We start from the raw sequence: 18,741 nt of genomic DNA on the forward strand, positions 1-18,741 counted from the left end.
GGATGGGGGGGGGGGGGTCAGAAAGTGAAGCAGGCAGTGTGGGAACAGGATGGAGAGGGTGGAAGTGTAAGTAAGGCGAGAGAGAGAGAGGGGGTGGGAAGCAGAATCTTAGCTTGGAATACTCTCAGGAGCTTTGATGCTTACATTGGTCTAGATACTTTTCATTTCTGAATTAGCACTGTTTGCAATTCTTACTGTTACTAGAAGCTTGATGACTGTTTTTTATAAGCTAGGAGCATGGTAAAGAACCTGTCTCGGGGCTGGCCGGTTAGCTCAGTTGGTTAGAGTACAGCCTTGTAACGCCAAGGTCAAGGGTTCGGATCCTCTCATTGGCCAGCCGCCAAAACAAAACAACAACAAAATAACCTGCCTCATTGAATACATTTTATAAAAACAGTGGAAGACAAAGATGTTTTCTGATTCTATCACATGAGTCCGTAATGGTCAGCATGCCCATGACATAGAGAAATGGTAAGGCAGAAGTAGAGGAAGGTGCTGAAGGAATCCTGGAGGAGGGAGTCATGGACCCTGGAAGTCTTCCTTCTGGAGCCAAACTTGGAGGTGAGCTTAAAGCCTGATAGATGAAGTATTCTCATGGAAAATTGTGCTGGTGTTGGTTGGAGTGGTAACATGGGAATATAATTTCTGGCAGAGGGAAAGAGCAACTTGGTCAAGGCACAGAGGAGTGACAGATGGTGCCTATTTGTCAGAACCATAATGAGATTGGAATGGCCAGAGTGGAGTATTCATGGGGGGATTGTTTTTTAAAAATGAAACTTAAGAGGTGGATGGGCCAGATGAATGATCTGGCATTCCTGGCTAATGTTCTTTTTACCACACGAGACAGCAGTAACATTTGAGGCTTCTGAACGTTGTCATTGGTAAGCTGCTTGAGATATGTTCCGACAGGACTTGGGAGTCCATCCTGATTGTTGGCAGTGACTTGAGTTTGTTGGAACCTTGCTCCTCACAGTGGTCCCCAGACCAGCAGCTTCAGCATCACCTAGGAGCTTGTTAGAAATGCAGAGTCTCAGACCCCTCCCCAGACCTACTAAATCAGAGTCTGTCTGCCTTTTAACAAGATCCCCAGATGATTTGTTTGCACATTTCAGTTTGAGAAGTGCAGTTTTTAGAATTTAATTATCTTGCACGTTAGTGTATCTCAGAATGTGGGTTGAGGGTCACTTTCATTAGATTCACCTGGAGAACTTGTTAAAATTAAGAATTCCGAATTCCTAGCCCATACCTTCCACCTACGCCTCTATTTTAGTAAAGTCCCTTGGCTTTTATGATATACTCCAAAGTTTCAGCACAGTTGCTGTGATGTGGAACCCTAAAAGAGTGTTTCTCAATTTAAATCTCCAAGGGGGAAAATGTTGTTTGTGACCAATGAATTTGAATCTCTGAGGGAGGGGCCGGAGCATTGTATTATTTTATTTTATTTTATTTTATTTCATGGAGAAAGAAAATGATATAGATTAGAAAGTTGGGAGGACTACGTAAAGAAAGAGCATTAGAGAAGGAGTAGGTGAAGGTAAAATAAAGCATTTTATTTTTCTTAATCTTTAGTGATGTAACAAATAACAGTTTGCTCAAAATAATAATACCAACAGTGTACTCAGTGATTGTACCTTATGGATAAATGAAGTAAATGACAGGGTTATAAGAAATGGGATAGAGGAACTAGAAATACTCTTATCAGGTACTTGTACTACATGTGAAGCACACAAACACTAGTTGTTTGAAAGTGGACTTGGATTAGTTGTAAATAGATATTGTGAACTCTAGGGCAACCACTAAAAATTTTTATTTATTTGTTTACTTTTTAGCTTCCACTTATGAGTGAGGACATGTGGTATTTCTCTTTCTGTGTCTGGCTTATTTCACTTGAAATAATTTTCTCTAAGTTCATCCAAGTTGCTGCAAACGGAAGAAGCATCGTATTATTTTAAAAGCTCCCCCATGTGACTGTCAGGCGCAGCCAGGGTAGAGAATCCCAGCCCTACAGGACTTCAGGCAGGAGAGTCAGTTTTAGTAAGAAAGTTCCAACTGTCATGTAGAATTTCAGAAACAGGAAATAAAGAAGCTACTTTTGAGACATAATTCAGAAGGGTCTAGAGTGTTGTTTGTTCCTCTCTATTGTGTTTATCAGTCCATCTTCTCACTTTTGGTAACTTCAGGGCATTGGGTCTCAAGAAGGATGGGGAGGAGGAAGTTTTCATCCTGTGCTTCTCAATGGGGTATGATTTTAGCCCCTAGAGGACATTTGGCAAAATATGGAGACATTTTTGATTGTTACAACTTGGGGAGTGGGGTGCTATTGACCACTCATGTGTAGAGGCCAGGGACACTGCTAAGCATCCTACAGTGTACAGGACATCCCCCAACAACAAAGAATTATAGATGATGCCTGAAATGTCATTGGTGTGTGTGGTGTAATCCTGCCCGACTATGCCAGTGTGTCTGGCTAGGCTAAGGCCTGGAACCCTGCTCGCTGCGCCAATTGTCTAGCTCTCTATCCTGTTCGTGACGCCAGTTGTAAAGCTAGGTGACCATGCTAGTTGTTGGGCTCTTTTGTAACCACTGCCACTGACTGGGCCGATTGTTGAGCTAGGGCTGGGTCTGGAGCTCCCAGATCCCTCAAGCCCGTTGTCCGGTCTGGGTCCCCAGACCCCTTACACCCAGGTCTACGAGATAGGTAACCAGCCAAAAGGTCCTTGGAGCCATAGGTGGGAAAGCATGGCTGTGCTGGGCGGACGCACGAGGCCGATGCCCTCCCCCCGCCTGCTTCAGTGTGTTGAGAAACCATATTCTAATCTAATCACTTTTTTTGAGGGTTGGGGACATTCTTGAGGTACCTATAATAAGCCATTGTTTGGGGTGGGAGCATGTTGTATCAGGTAGGTGTTCTGAGGGAGAGAAAAAAGCTTGACAATCATTGTTCTTGGCAGATATTTTAACTTAAAATGGCTGTTTGGTGATAGGCTGTGTTTGCTAGAATAAAAATAAAGTGTAAGCAAAGGAAACATAGATCATAAAATAAAGTGGCTTTTCTCCTTTTTAGGTTATGTAGTCGTATATGATGTCTTCGAGTGAGTCCTGATTTGTTTAATTAGTTCCTTTTTGCTGGGCTTAGGGTCAGTGAAAGGATCTCTTTGGAAGGAATCTGTTCCTTGAGGATATGTTTAATAGGTAGAAATGTCAAAATTATGTGAGGGAATGGCCTGGCTCACACAGGGTAGTGGCTGGTTGGGGAATGCTGTGGGGGAAGGACTGAGGTCCTCAGGGTAGGATCACCAGGTGTTCAGTGGAGGACAGGAAAGAAGGGAATAGAGCAAGGCAAGTGGACAGTGCCTGCCTTTGGTCCTTCTTGTCTCTCCATGTTGACATGGGTCCAAACCACCAATGACAGCTCTGCTCAGCCAGCCGTGTTGCTGTGAACTCCATGGGGAAGACAAGAGAGGTCTGAGGAGGGCTGCCCAGCCCAGGTGTGGGAAGGACCAGGTGCCACGGGTCGGCTGTACTTGCCATTTCTGCTCCAGACTCTGGGCCGTGTGAAGTGATCTGGCCTGCTGCGCAGATTGCTCTGGCTTCTCCTTCTGTGTGTGTCATCTGTCCCTCTTCCTGCCCCGACCATTGGCTTGACTGGTGGATCCTTCATAGTCCAAATCAGGAGCCTTCTTCCCCCTCTCCCAGCTCTTCCTGGTTAGGGTCAGTTCTCCCCTGTGCTCCAGACACCTGGAGGGACCTGTTGGCTCCTCTGCCTCCCTGATGACACTTCTAGGGACCAGGTTTTACTGACTTTGTAAAGTCTCCACCACACAGACACTTAATTACATGTTTGTAGGATGAAGGAGAAATCAAGTTACTTCCAGAGTAACAGCCTACTTTTTCTTTGTGTGGTGGGAGTTTCTGATGGGACAGGTATTTTTGAAGGAGGATCTCAGGATGACCAACCTAATAGCTTATGTAACTCCCTTCATGCCAGCTGCTGCAGGCCTTCTGGATACCCTTTTGTAGAAGCTGTGTCCTCAGAGGTTCTCGAGTGCTGTAATATTTGAAATAGCCAGGGCTATGCACAGTGAAATTTGCTTTGTTTTAATGCTGAGAGGTGCTAAGGATGTAACCCAAAGCGCATGGTACTGTTTGCTGTTCGCAGATCAAAACTTAGAGCTGGGCATCCTCCCTCATTTTCTTGTGCACATCCCTCTATTGAATTTCTTATTTGATGGGTCCATCCAACTATGTCCTCCTTTCCAGAATATATTGGTTTTCAGGTGGATTGGCAATTTGGATCAGGTTACATATGTAGCAGCCTTTCCTCTTTTTCTTTTCGTTTTTCAGTTTTTCTTTTGTTTTTGAATTAGGACTCAGAGAAAAATAACCTTGTATTGAGCTCAGTGAATACTTACTTGTTTGGTTTTTGTAAAAATTTCATAGTCAATAATAAATTTCATAGATGGTTTTTAAAATTTTCTATTATACAAAAATTTAACCCTGTATGTAGGTCGAGAGAATAATAGCATAATGAATCTCCAGGTACTTAGCATCCACCTTTCACAATCCAACTTGTGGTCAGTCTTGTTTTTTCTATATCTCCCCACTTTCCTCTCCCTAATTATTTGGAAGCAAATATCAGACACCATATCATTCATTAGAGGTTACATTTTTAAATTGCTTCATATTCAGGTTGTAAAGCTATTTGGGTAGAGCAGGGAATCGAGGAAAGCCTCCCTCTGTGACAGTCCCCTGGGCAGTAGGCTTTAGGCCAGGGAATGACCCTTGCCCAAGTCCGGTGGGGGATGCAGATAACCGAGACTGTGGGGGGTTGGTGATGTAATCTCTCTTCCTCTGCCTTTCCTTCTCTCCATTGTAAACCAGCAACCCCCCACCAACCCCAAACTCTGAGAAAACAAAGCATGTTTTTCCAGTAATGGAAATCAGACACTTGTTAACCATTTACATGAAGGGAAAATTTGTTTTTCCATTATCAGCAAGCTCATCCTCCTTTTTATAAGAACATGAAAAAGCATTTTAGTTCTATCTTTTATTAAAGTATTTCATATGTGTGTGTGTACATGCACATGCGAGTATATATATCTATATATGCATAGACCTTAAATGTATAGCTTGATGGAATTTTACATACATGTACACTCACATAGCCCCCACCCAGATTGAGATAGAGAGCATTCCCAGCACCCCAGAAAATGCTTCTTCTCCCAGAAAATACCAACCACTCCAACAAAGGTAACCGATGTTTTGATGCTGTCACTGTTGATTAGTTTTGCTGGTTTCTTGAGCTTCATGTAAATGGATTCATTCTGTATAAATGGGCTCTTTTTTTTTTGCTTTGCGTCTTTCACTCAACACAATGTTTGTGAAATTCATCTGTATTGCTGTGTGTGACAATAGTTTGTTTTCATCGCAATGTGGCCCTCCACCATTTTGGCTAGCATGAACACTCCATTTGTTTACCCATTTTATCATAGCAGCTAATATTTATTGAGTGTTTACGTTGTGCCAGGAGCTATTTGAAGAGCTTTACGTGAAACAGTTAAATCTTCTAAGTTAATTTGTGAGTTAGCCATTCTGGCTATTCCTCTTTTATAGTCAAGAAACTAAAACTTGTAGAGGTTAGATAATTCCCCCCTAAAAGCATACAACTAACAGGATAGAGCTGGGGTTTAAACCCAGTCAGTCAGATTTCAGATCAGTGTACACTTCAGCACTTCCAGGTAGGGATATTCTGTTAGTTGCATGACATGGAATGTGAGCCTCCACATACTTTGTTACATCTTAGGGCTCTGTAGTCCCTGAGGGTTGATCTGATTTCTAGAGGAAGACATGAGGACACAGAGAGCTTTAGTCACCTGGACAAGGCTGCTCAGCCAAGTGAGTGGCAGAGTCAGGGCTGGAGCCTGGGTTTCCAGATTCCCTTTCTCTCATTTTCTTGGCATTCTCTTTGCCTTTGATTATTTCCATTGCTGGCAGGGGGAAATATGTCTTATCACTGTACTGCTCAGCTAGGACTCTTGGTTGCAAACAACAGAAACTGACTAATGTAAGCCCAGAAGGAAACTATTGAGGAATATTTCACAGCTCACAGAATCAGTAGGGAGGCTTGGGGAACCAGGCTCAGGCACTAACTAAGGGAGGCAGGCGGCACAGCCAGGTTCATGCTTAGGAACCCTTTGGAAGGGGTGCTGCCTCTGTTCCCATTACCCCTCATCTTCACAGTGCCCTTGTACACCCAACCCTGCTACCACAGGCAGTCTTTAATTGGCCCTGGGTCTTTGCAGCCATCTCTCCAGGTGCAGAGACCAGGGTGGAGCATCTGATCGTCCAGTTGGAGGCAGGTGCCTGTGTTCAGGCTGGAAGGAGCTTTCAGACCCTTTTGTCTTTCACAATGAAGAGGTCTTTCTGACTGATTTGTTACTGCGCTTCCCTGGGTTAAACCTGATGCATATTCAATAATCCTTGCACATAGGTAAATAAAAATTTAATTTCCTGAGCTAGAGTAGGTCAAAAGGAAGCTTTTGCCTACATTTCCAGCTTATGAATGTGTTTGTGAATGGTGGTCTTGCAAACAGGAAAGGTGACTAAAGGCAGAGGGCAGACGCCTCAGGTGTCATCAGCTTGAGTTTTCTATCCAGAGAAAGCACCTCATCATCCAAAATGGAAAAAAATTACCTCGTTGTCCTCTGTCTTCATAACAATTTCTGTGTTTTTGCAGATGGGTAATGGAAGGTTTACTTGGCAGTTCCAATTGGAAAAATGTCACAACTTTAAAAGGCTACTGTCATGGCTTGGGAAATGTGATTAGCATGTAACAGACACAACAGTGTTTTACTGGTTTCCTCTTATAGTGAACTGGTCACTTATAGTTACTTGGTCATGGAAGGCTTGTGTTGGAAATATGAATAGGTTTTCCTTCTGCTAACTGCTATTTTAGATTGTCATTCCATTGAGTATCTATTCATTTATTCACTGGCCCCATATTTACTGAATGCAGGGGGACAGAGTGATAACTAAGACAGATAAGCCCTACCCTCATGAGGCTTACAGTGTAATAAGTTTGAGTTGGAATAGTTCTTAAAATATGGATTATTTTATATTCCATTTTCATTGCTACTTTTAAATCTTAACCCTCATGGTGGGGAATTAATGCTTCCCTTCTCTATGTTAATCATATTGTCTTTTCCTTCTGAAGTTTTTATTCTGTTGCCTCTTATCCTTTTCAAAAAACAGGCAAGATATGATCAACCTTAAATTTTTCATATTTGTAGCTTATGTATATCTCCCCTTTATTTCCTTATATAAAGTTGCATTTATATATTCTGGCTGAATGAAGAATTTTTAAAACAATAGTACTTTGTTGGTTGTCTTTTGGTCAATAAGATGGTTTTGAAGAATTCAAATTCTGTAAAAGAAGGTACTGTGTTTAACTGCTGCAACTTCAGCCAGTGGATGGGGCAGGGGTTGGAGTGGGAAGTGAGAATTGAAATGGATGTTTGTTGACTTCAAGGACAGACTGTAGCAGAGACTGGCCACGTGCACTGCAGACTCATTTTTCCTTCCTGGGCACGCAGCTGAACTTCATTTCTTAGCTCCTTTGCATCATGGTTGGGTCATGTGATTGGTTATCACTGATGACGTATGAGCACAGGTGTTGTGTCACTTCCAGGCCAGTATGGTTGAGGCTGACATGCCTTCTCATGGCTCTCTTCCCTGTGACATCCGCCTACATGTGGATGTGTGAGATCTGGGGAAATGTGTGAGGATTTCTTTGGAATGCCTAGTAACAGAAGTGCTGGATTATGTGTTATAGGTTGTATGTGTGTACTTACTTTGACACATGCCAAGTTGCAACCCACCCAGTGTGTGCACCCATCAACAGTGTAGAAAGATTTCTATATGCCCACTGATACTTGGCATTATCCAGTGTCTTAGTCTGTTTGTGCTGCTGTCACAGAATACCACAGACTGGGTAGTTTATAATGAACAGACATTTCCTGGCTCATGTTTCTTGGCTGGGAAGTTCAAGATCAAGGCACCAGCAGGTTTGGTGTCTGGTGAGGGACTGATCTCTGCTCCCAAGATGGCACCTTGAACACTGCATTTCTGGAGGGAAGAAATGCTTTTCTTCACATGACAAAGAAGTTCAAGAGTTGAGAGAGAGAGAGAGAGAGTGAGTGCCCACTGCCAAAAGCGCTTTTATTAAGGCATTACACCCACCCGTTAGGGTGGGGCCCTCATGGTCTTGTCACCTCTGAAAGGCCCCACCTCCCAATACCATGACTTGGCAGTTAAATTGCACCATGAGTTTTGGAGGAGATGAAACGTTCAAACCACAGCATCCAGCTTGTTGCCTTTGTCAGTCTGTAATTGTGAAGTGACACCTCAGTAAAAACTGAACATTGAGAACCAAAAGATGGTTTAAAAGTTTTAAATATTTGCACTGATATATGCACATCCTTTCAAAATCAAGTAAGGGCTTTGAGGGGGTAGGGTACCCTTTGGGGATGATAAAAATGTTTTGGGACTAGATAGAGATGATGGTTGCACAACATTGTGAATGTACTAAATGCTACTGAATTGTTCATTGAAAAACAGTTTTATGTAATGTGAATTTCACCTCAAAAAAAGTCAAATATTGATAAAATAAAAATAAGCGTTCTGTGTCCAAGGCCTCATGTCTTCCCACTTTCCAAAGGCAACAATTTAAAATATTTTAACATTTTCTTCTTGTATTTACCAGGTGTTTCTGGATGGCCTGTGTCTCCTGATGTCTTTAGATTAATCTTTTAAAAATATCATTTGTCAACTCACTGTTATTATGCATGAAGTTGGCTTTATGATGCTTCTCTGTTCCTCTTCCATCCTCCCGTTGGAGTTAGATCACATTTTTTTGGCTGAACAGTCTTTATATTTTTATGACTGTGTAAATATTTTTCACTGTTGAGCCAAAGACACACTAGATTTTAATAGGCAACCTTCTCCGGAGCTAGAGACAGTCTTATTTTTCTTTATTTGCATAGCTCTGTTGTAGCATTTACTGATTCTTCCACCTCTTTAAAAACCTCAGCATGTTTTCTGTGTGGCGGGTGGATCAGATGATTTGTCTCTCCTGTTCGTCACCACTATCCCTGGAACCCTTTGTCTCTGTGCTCTGGGTTGTGGCTGTGACATGCCCTGCACATTGTCATCATGGGACTTTCTTCACCACATGTGTTTGTGGCATTGAAGACCAGAATTAAGTGTACTATTTCTGCCACAGAACAAGGGATGGCGTTTCAGTTGGGCCAAGGCAACCTCTTTGATAACCCAATGACTGTTTAAAAAAAACGTTCTTTCCGCCTTTTGGTGGAGTACAACTTCCAGCAGCTTCCTGACTTTAGACTTGACTTTATTCTACTCTCATACTTTGTTGATAATTTAGTGCACTTCAGAATTCTAGGCGGAGAATTATTTTCAGTTAGTATTTTGAAGATACTCATCCGTTACATTTGAGCTTCCAGGGTTGCTGTGAGATGTCTGATGTTATTCTTATGCCTGTTCTTTTGTTTGAGCCTTTTTTTCTTGCTGGAAGCCTTGAGGATTTTCTCCCTGTCCCCATTAGTCTGAAATATTTTAGGGATCTTTTTTTCCTGAGTATGCAGGGGAAGTAGTGGGTTTTTTCAACCTGGAGAGTCATCTCCTCTAGTTCAGGATATTTTCTTGTAGTTTTCATTTGTAATTTCTATACCTTTGATTTCTTTTTCTGCAATCTCTCTTAGGTGTTAGACCTATGGATTGATTTGTTAATACCTCTCCTTTCCTGTTTTCTTTTTTTCTCCTTCCTTCCTTTTCTTTGTTCTCCTCCCCACCCATCTTCCTCTCTTCCTTCCTTTCTGCTCCTCTTCCCTTTCTCTTTGTTTTAATGTTCGTTGTTACTTTCTGGGAAAGTTTCCCAACTTAGTATCCAACATTTACTACATCTAAATTTTTTTAGTCATTGCGTCTTAAATTTCTCAGAGTTCTTATTTTATCACATCTTCAAGTACCATGCTTTTGTTGCTTTATGATTATAATTTGCAATCTTGCCTCTGAGGATATGATAGTTTTTGTTGTTGCTTTTTTTCTTGACCCTTTGTTCTGTTCCTTCTGTTGTCTCCATTTCCTCACATCCCCAGAGTTGCTTTTGTCTGTTGTTTAGTATCCGTCTTTAATGTTGGAAGATTTCGTCAAATGTCTGCTCATCTTGGTTGCCTGTTCAGATTTAAGAGTGAAACCCTTAGGAACTGATTGGATGCTCTGTGGACAGGGGATAGGGCTTGTGGAAAGGTGAGTTCCACTCTAAAGTGATCGGGTAGCAAGCCGTCTTTGTCATGAGAGACCTTGCATGTAAGCTATCTCTGGGGCCTTCAGGTGTCTCTTCAGAAAGATCCTCTAGGTCAAGGGTCAGCAAACATTTCCTATAAAGGGCCAGACAGTAAATATTTTAGGCCTTGCAGGCCAGCAGGCAAAACTAAGGACATTATGGAATAAGAGGGAAAACATGCTTCGGCAAAGTTTTTTACTGGTGAGATTCATAACCTTCTTTATGGACACTGGAATTTGAATTTCACATAATTTCATGCATCATCAAATATTATTCTTCTTTTGATTTGATTTTTTTTTCAACTATTTGAAAATGTAAAAACCATTCTTAGCTGTGAGCCATACAAAAATGGGCTTCAGTGGGCCAGATTTGGCCCATGAGCTGTAGTTTGCAGACCCTGCTCTAGATACTCCCTGGTGGAGTGGAGACTGGCTGGGTGGAGCCTTGCATCTTCCATCCCATGTGTAGATTTTCATTTCATCCCTTTATTTCTGTTTCCATTCCTCAGTCCTACATGCCTTCATTACACTTGGTATATGCAGCTACAGAGACTCTATAGTCCATTTTTGCCAGAGATTCAGTGTCCTGCAGGGTTGGGGAAGGGATAGTTGTGTCGATTGCAGAGGGTAGTTGGACACAAGAGTCTTATGGCTTTTCCTGTATGTTTTCAGCCAGTCCCACATGACAGAATCCTCACCTGACTCCTGCCACCCTTGATGCCTGCAGCCTCCAGTTCCTGAGCCTTTCTGGGGTTCTGCAGTGCAAACTGGCTTGCTTCTTGTTGGTACCACTGTGCAGAAACATCAGCTTCACTCTACTTCATCAAGCTCCACCCCTCTCTCTCTTTCCATCATCATTTATTGCAAATGGGGAGGATGGATTTGGGGCTCACAGAGGTGGAGTTGGGTTTTTTGCTTTTAATTTTCTTTGTGTTGCTTTTTGGGAGGAGAGGAGGGTAGAGGGAGTAAAAAGGTATTTGTTCTACCCTATGAAAACTTGTAATCAAATGCAAGCTTTTGTAAGCCTCAAATTAACATAGTTTTAGATTTGGGTAGGGAGACTGGGATCTTCCTAGTCCCAAATGGATAGCTGCATTGTATTTATGATACCAACTTCCCTTCCTTCCTCTTCTCCTTCTATCCCCCTCCCCACTGTCACCCTCAAATAACTGGCTGTTCTGTATTTTCAGTCTGCTCGTTGATGGATGGCTTACTCACTACTTGGTATTTCAGCTTGGCTATTTCATAGGAATCTCAATCTAAGTATAGCCAAAATAGAATTCTCGATTTCCTCTCCTCTCTCCCAAACCTCCCCATTCCAGCCTTCCCTGTCTTAGTAGGCACTGTCACACGTAAGAAGGCTCCCTGAGAAACTTAAAGCCAGACCAGGTTCTTCTTTGCTTTAAAGCATTTGAGTGGTTTCCCACTGCCTCTTTTTTTTTTTTTTTTTTTTAAGAATTTTGTTTATTATTTGGTGGCTGGCTGCTATGCGGATCCAAACCCTTGGCCTTGGTCTTATCCATCTCTGTGCTGTAACGAACTGAACTAACCGGCCAGCCTCCCCACTGTTGTTAGGAAGACTTGGTGCCTCGACGGAGCCTCAGCACTCTGCATGCTGCAGCTTCTGCTTGCTTCTCCAGCAGCATCTTCCAGAACTCTTGCTTTTGCCCACTACTCTCCAGCCCCCCTTCTCCATTCTTTTAACATTGTCAAGATTTGTCTCCAGCTCAGTGCCTTTTGCACGTGCTATTCCCTCTGCCTGGTAGGCTTTGTCCCCGATTTATATCAAGGCTACCGCCTCCTTTGTCATCCTTCAGCTCTACGTTCAGATGCCACAGTCCTGAAGATGCCTTTCCTGTATGAAACGCTGCTTTCCAACTCAGCCAGGCTGGGTCCATATATATATATATATATATATAATATATATAAAACTCTCGCCTCCATAGTTCTTCTAATTTGCTGTGATTCAACTTGTATATTTGACTTGTTTGTCTCTATCACTAGGTAATTAAGAAACTTGTGTGACTGGCTCACTGTTCTGTCTTTAGCACCCAGTACTGTACCTGCACACAGGAGGCACTTTAGTAAATAGTAATTGAATCCATGAATGAAATCCTAGAAGCTTAGAGCTGAAAGTGACTTCACAGGACTCATCTGCCATTGTTTCTGGAGCCCTAGGATTTATAGCACATTTAAATCATTAATTCAACACCATAATTGTGCTCCTACTCTATCCCCAGGCTCTGGATTACCATAGCACATAAAATGGACAGAAGGCTCTACTCCCAGGGATCTTACATGCTGGAGCTGGAAGTTCTAGAGATAGGAGAATGGGGTGGAGATGGGGGGACTTCTGCTGTTCTGGAAGCCTTTATTCTTTGATTAGTCATGGAAGAGGGTGCCTCTGGAGGTCTCTGACCTGTTTGCTTTCTCGCTTTTCTTCTACCCGATCCCAGAATTCTTGAGACCCACCTGTGGCTTCTCTGGCTCCTGTCTTCTCTTAACTGTTTACCACAAGTCCTGATTTGGTAGTTAACTGTCAAGCTCTCTTACCTGCCCGTAATCCTGCCGGCTGGGCCAATTGTTGAGGTAGGGCTGAGTCTGGAGCTCACAGACCCCTCCAGCCCTACACAGACTGGGTCACAAACCCTTCACACACCAGGCTGGGTCCCTAGACCCCTCACACACAGGTCTATGAGCTAGGTAACTGGTCAAAAGGTCTTTGGAGTCATAGATTTGAGAGTATGGCTGTGGGGATGGATGCCCAAGGCAGACGCCAGCCAAGCTGATGGTGCCGTGCCTGTGCACTAGCTCCACCCACCCCCACACACAATTTACAAAGAATGCACTGCACCATCCCCAACTGGGCCTAAGGCGAGGGGCCCTGATTAAACTATTCTATTTTCCCAACATTAATTCTTCTCCTAAGTAGTTGAGCATACCCCCTCCAACCCAGCTCTGAAAGGCCATTGAAACCGTAGAAGGTTGACGGTGCTCTGCTCTGTCTGGTTTCTAGCCTGCCCAATCCTTTCACACTTAATCCAACCCCTCTGTCCAGCTAAATTCTCCTTTGCTAACTCAATGTGCCATATGCTAAAGCTTTGGGATATCCCAACGTGATTTTTTGAAAGCTTAGTTTAGTTTATTTCTCAAAGGCCTAAAATAAAACCTGTCACATAGATACTCTTTGTGGTATTCCTTTGGGGTGAGATCAAACCACTGTGTGTGTACGTGCATCTATGTACATGTACTTACACACCTACATGCTCTCTTCCCCCAAGTAGATATTATATATAATCTTCTCCTGGATTCCTGTATTTGTGTACATCTATTCTTAGCACAGTATTAGGACCTGGTGAAACTCAATTTTGCCCTGCTGTGCCATCTAAATAGCAAAGGGCAACATGGAGCCACCAAATTGCAAAATTTTGGAAGGGTACTTTAACATTACATTTGAATTGCTTAATTTAATTTTTGCTTTGAATCAGTTGCTAAGCAACTGGGAAGAGGGGCGTAATCAGCAAGGGTAATTTGGTTCTGTTACTAGTATGTTAGCTTCTCTTATATTTACATAGACAGTTGGTTGTAAATACACTTCATCCAGTACAATGCTTGGTGTGGAAGTTAAAGCAGGGCTTTGTTTGGATGGACAATGCTTAAATTTACGCTTTCACCTTAGGTGAACTTAAAGTTACTTGAAGTTTTGAGCCTTTGTTGTAGCCCATTTGTTTGTTAAGTGAGGGCCCATGAACAGTTGTAAAATGGTACTTTCTGTTGCATGTCATCTGTCCCCTGGCATTATGGATCCAGCTTGATTGTTTCCAGAATCAACTTAAATCAATTTTTTTTGGAATGCATACCATTTAGCTATCATCATGTAAAGTATGTTGGAGGGAAAAATAGAATAGGTTATTTTACTCTCTGTATCTTATTACTGATGAAAATTGAAGTTAACCCCATTTGGCCCATAAAGTAAGTCATGTGTCAAGTGTTAATGCTAGTCACTTAAATATTTTGAATGCTGTAAGTCATGTCGATGTTTATGGAAGTCACCGTGGCCTAGTCCAGATGCCACCCAAAGTCCTTTGTCAAAGATAGGACATTTAATGCTGGCCAGTGATCACATGGTTGTGTGTGATTATTCACGGGGTGAATGGCGAGTTCACATATATCAAGCTACTAGAAAAACTGTGTCTCTTGCAGTGATGTCATTAAGTTGCCACTGATACAGCAAATGACCATGACCTGTGTCTTTCATAAGCAGTGGGGAGAGTATCCCTATTTTTTAAACTGGTTTCCTGGTATGTCCTTTGTTCTCTTAATACCCAGACAGTCTCTTCATACATAATAATAATTTACTTTTAGGATTAGATTCTTGATAAAGATGAATATCAGTGGTCCATCTTTACCAGACAACTGCCTGTGACTAGGTAGAAATATTTAGTGATAAAGCAGATTGTAGAAATGGGGAAAGTACCTGTTACTTCTACAGTTAAATCTTTTAATTTTTTTTTCAAACAATGTTACGTATTTGCGTTTTGCAGTACATGGTAAAAATTCATTGACACTGACTAGAAGAAAGAGTAATCTGAATTAGAGGAAAGTCCTAGTGTTTATGTACTTGATAGCAAATGAATTTTTATTGCTTTGAGACAGTTATTTGGCTAGGACAATAACTAGGTATTTACCTGTTCAAGATCCTTTAAGAGAGTCTGATTTAATGAACAGATAAAGATAAGTGTATAGTTAGTAATTTTCTTAAAAGTTTAATCAGACCTTTCAGGGTGTAATTTTTCTGAATTGGAGTAACCACTTCAATGTATTAATTTTACTGTATAAATATTTACTGTTTGAAAATCCAGTATGTCAAAATGTAAACTTCTCAGGGGTGTGTCAGTTTTAAATATTAGTTTCCTAGAGCAATTATTATTTGTTGATGGCATATCTCTATCTTTATTGATGGACATGTTCCTAACTTTGTTGATGGCATATGCCTATCAAAAAAAATTGGTGACTGTCCCCCTAAACTGTGTGTTTATGTATTTTTTTAAATATGTGTGTTATTGTACTACTAATATATATACTATAAAACAAGCAGGAAAATAGAAGTTAGTGTAAAAGATAAAATTAAATAATGTAGTATCCTATTAATCATGATGGTTTCATGTTATTATTAATACCTTAAGGCACATCAATGCTTTCAGGTAAGGTTCATCATTAAAGACAATATTTTAAGTGGTTTTCTTCATAATATTTCATTTCTGGGTGACTTCTTCAGACTGATTAGATCATCGTTGTTTTTACTTTACAGTGGTTGACAAGAGGAATAAGGGAAGGGGTCAGTTCTGCCTTTTTCTTGTTGGCTAGGGTTGCTTTACTACTCTCTTCAGTGTTTTGATTTCTTTGCAGAAATCACTTGAAGCTGCTTGTCCATGTCGTGAGGGTTGGTACAACACAAGACAATGTATAAAGTCATGTAAGCCCAGGCACACTGAATGGAAGCACATCACCATGCACTGAGAGTGAAGGGACAAGGGCACATTCTGTCTAAATGCAAATTCGGATAGTTTCTTTCTGCACCCCAGAGGATCATCTTGCACATGATACTTAAGACACCACTGCCTTAGGAGTTCCCTCCAAAAAAGCTTCTGTAGTATTTTTCATTTCTTAGTGGTACTAAAGAAAGTTGTGTTTGTGTGAGAAAATGCTTGCATGTGTTGCATACAGTGAGGACCACTAGTCCTTGTATTTGTCCATCATAAAGCGAAGGAGATAATTATGGGGTAGGATTAAGAGCACTGGATTTGGACACCGAGTCCCAGCTCTGTCACTACCTGGCTCTGTAACATTGGACAACCGACTCACTTTCTGTAAGCCTTGTTTTCTCATCTGTAACCTTACCCAGTGGTGGTAAGGATTAAATTGAAAAAGAGAGATTGTAAAAGGACTTTGAAACATCGTTTATACTTACATTAAAAATAAAAGTGCAAAGCCTTTTATCATAGGTTGAGGTCCTATGCATCCTGCTTAACAATTTTTGCTTGTTTTACTTCTAGACTGCCTCTTTAAGCTATGTCCCATGAATCGCTACTCTGCCCAGAAGCAGTTCTGGAAAGCTGCGAAGCCAGGGGCCAACAGCACGACAGATGCGGTCCTGCTCAACAAACTGCATGTACGTCGTGAGATGGGGTGTGATGGTGAGGGAGGTCGTGGGGGGCCACTCAGGTGGTGTCATGCGGTCCTGCTCAACAAACTGCATGTACGTCGTGAGATGGGGTGTGATGGTGAGGGAGGTCGTGGGGGGCCACTCAGGTGGTGTGTGGGGATTGGCTATGCAGCCCTCCAACTTGAGCCACCGGCTTTCAGATGTTCTTTCATAAAAGGGTAAAAGGAAGCCGACCCTAAGGAGAGATGGATCATAGTCATCTTGAGATGTCTGGAGAGCTACTCTTTTCTCAGCCATTCCCTTTCAGGGGGTTATTTGGGTAGAGCAGTGGTTATGAGGGATAAGTTCTGGGAGCAAACTACCTAGAATTGAATCCTGGCTCCACCACTCCCTAACTGGTGATCTTGGGCAAGTTATGTAGCTATTTTCCAACCCTGCTACCTCATCTGTAAAAAAGTGGGTAATGATAATATTCATCTCTGGAGGTGGTTGTGAGATTACATCAAATGAGATGTAAAAAGCACATCAGTAGTGCCTGGCACATAATAAATGCTTAATAAATTTTTGCTTTTATATCATTATATTTATCCTATATCACCTATGAGAGATGTGTTCATTCCACTGCTGATGTGCTGTGTGACCATAGCAAGTTTTTGAGCCTCTCTGAGTCCATTTCTTCTGTAAAATGGTAACATAATTCTTCTAGTGTCCTGCACTCTGAGGCTAATGTGTGTGGAAGTTCTTTGAGGTGTTTAGAAGGAGGACATGATGTAAATCCAATGTAGTTTAATGGAACTTGCAACCAAAGCTTTATTTTTCTCCATGTCACTTATCCTGATCTTTCTAATGCATTTTGTTTACTGGTGCCCCCAACCTTCCGCACTAGCATCTAAACTACATGAGGGCAGGAATTTTTGCAGTTTTGCTTGTTGCTGTGTCCCTCTTGCCTGCAACAGTTTGGTATATACTAGGCACTCCAATATTTAACTGCATAAACAGTGATGTTTCTTGGTGCTTAGTGATGATATTGATTCATCTCAGCTTGCCCGTCAAAAACTGGCATATGGCAGAGTCACAGCCAGCTGCGTTTGGTAAGATGGGGTCATGTGAGGGGACTCCATCATTTAGTATGTATTGTGTAGATGGTGGGGGAGAGAGGGAAGTGACAAGCCTCAGTTTGAGGCACCTGTGGGAGGTGGTGGAAGAAAAAACAATAAAACAAAGACCTGGAGGCTGGAAATCACTTTGAAGAGTTCAGGAATTGCATCATTATAAAGACGATGATTAGATCAGAGATGTTCAGACTCAACAGATCCATTGCTCCCTTTTTCTAGCAAATGTTATGTAACTTTACAGACATGAAATAAAATTCACAAGTAACAGATACCAAATTTTTCAAAATGAATTATCAAGGAGAAATAGAAGGAAGTAATACATTGTATTATAAATTTTGTGCTTGAGTTAATGCTCGGGGACGACTACAGATGTTCTTCGATTTATGATGGGACTGCATCCTGTTAAATCCATCAAAAGTTGAAAATATCGTAAGTTGAAAATGTATTTAATACCCTGATAAACCTTTTGTAAAGTTGAAAAATCATGAGTTGGATAATCTAGAAGACATAAGGAAGAAAGTGCTTGCACCTGTTTGTATAAACCCTGTGAGTGAGACAGCTGTAGGCTGACTAAGGCAGGTACACAGCACTGGTGATGCAAAAGTCATGCTATCTGTGATGTGATTTTCCAAATCGGCCAGTAGCTCTTGGTAGTGTTATAAAAAATGCAAACTATGATCTTCCCTTCATTATATAGTACTTGCATTTTTGGAAAAATATATTAATAATAGTATTAATAAAACCATTCAAAACCGTTCTTTGTGTTGATATGTAAAATGGAGTAAGGTGCTAGATTCAGAGAATTGCAGCTTTTTCACCTATGGGAATGTCCAGCCAGACAGAAAGTGGTATGGGATGAACATTGGTGTACCATGCGTTTCCCGGCATCTGGCATCCAGCATCTCTGGCTCCTGCACTCTGCACATCAGCAGCACTCTTCTCCCCCAGTCATTGTGCCCATTCAGACTCCCCTGAAATCTGTGCTGGGATTATGTGAATCTAGTTGATTGGGTGGGGAAGGTTGCTCCATCTTGTGCGTCTCCTAGGAGAGAGCCATTCAGTGCATATGCCTGTGGGGTTTTCTCTGTGGAAGGTCTG

At 41.7% G+C, this 18,741-nt stretch overlaps 1 protein-coding gene across 1 annotated transcript in view; it reads left to right on the top strand.

Annotated features, from left to right (window-relative positions):
- The window catches only part of ITPR1 (inositol 1,4,5-trisphosphate receptor type 1), a 315,422-nt gene that overhangs the window by 99,712 nt on the left and 196,969 nt on the right, over positions 1-18,741 (top strand). Inside the window, exon 5 of the mRNA XM_063115344.1 lies at positions 16,419-16,534. Coding sequence (XP_062971414.1) covers positions 16,419-16,534 — 116 coding nt within the window. The remainder of the gene's footprint in view (positions 1-16,418; positions 16,535-18,741) is intronic.

The sequence above is a fragment of the Cynocephalus volans genome, chromosome 11 (genome assembly GCF_027409185.1).
Source record: "Cynocephalus volans isolate mCynVol1 chromosome 11, mCynVol1.pri, whole genome shotgun sequence".
NCBI classification, from domain to species: domain Eukaryota; kingdom Metazoa; phylum Chordata; class Mammalia; order Dermoptera; family Cynocephalidae; genus Cynocephalus; species Cynocephalus volans.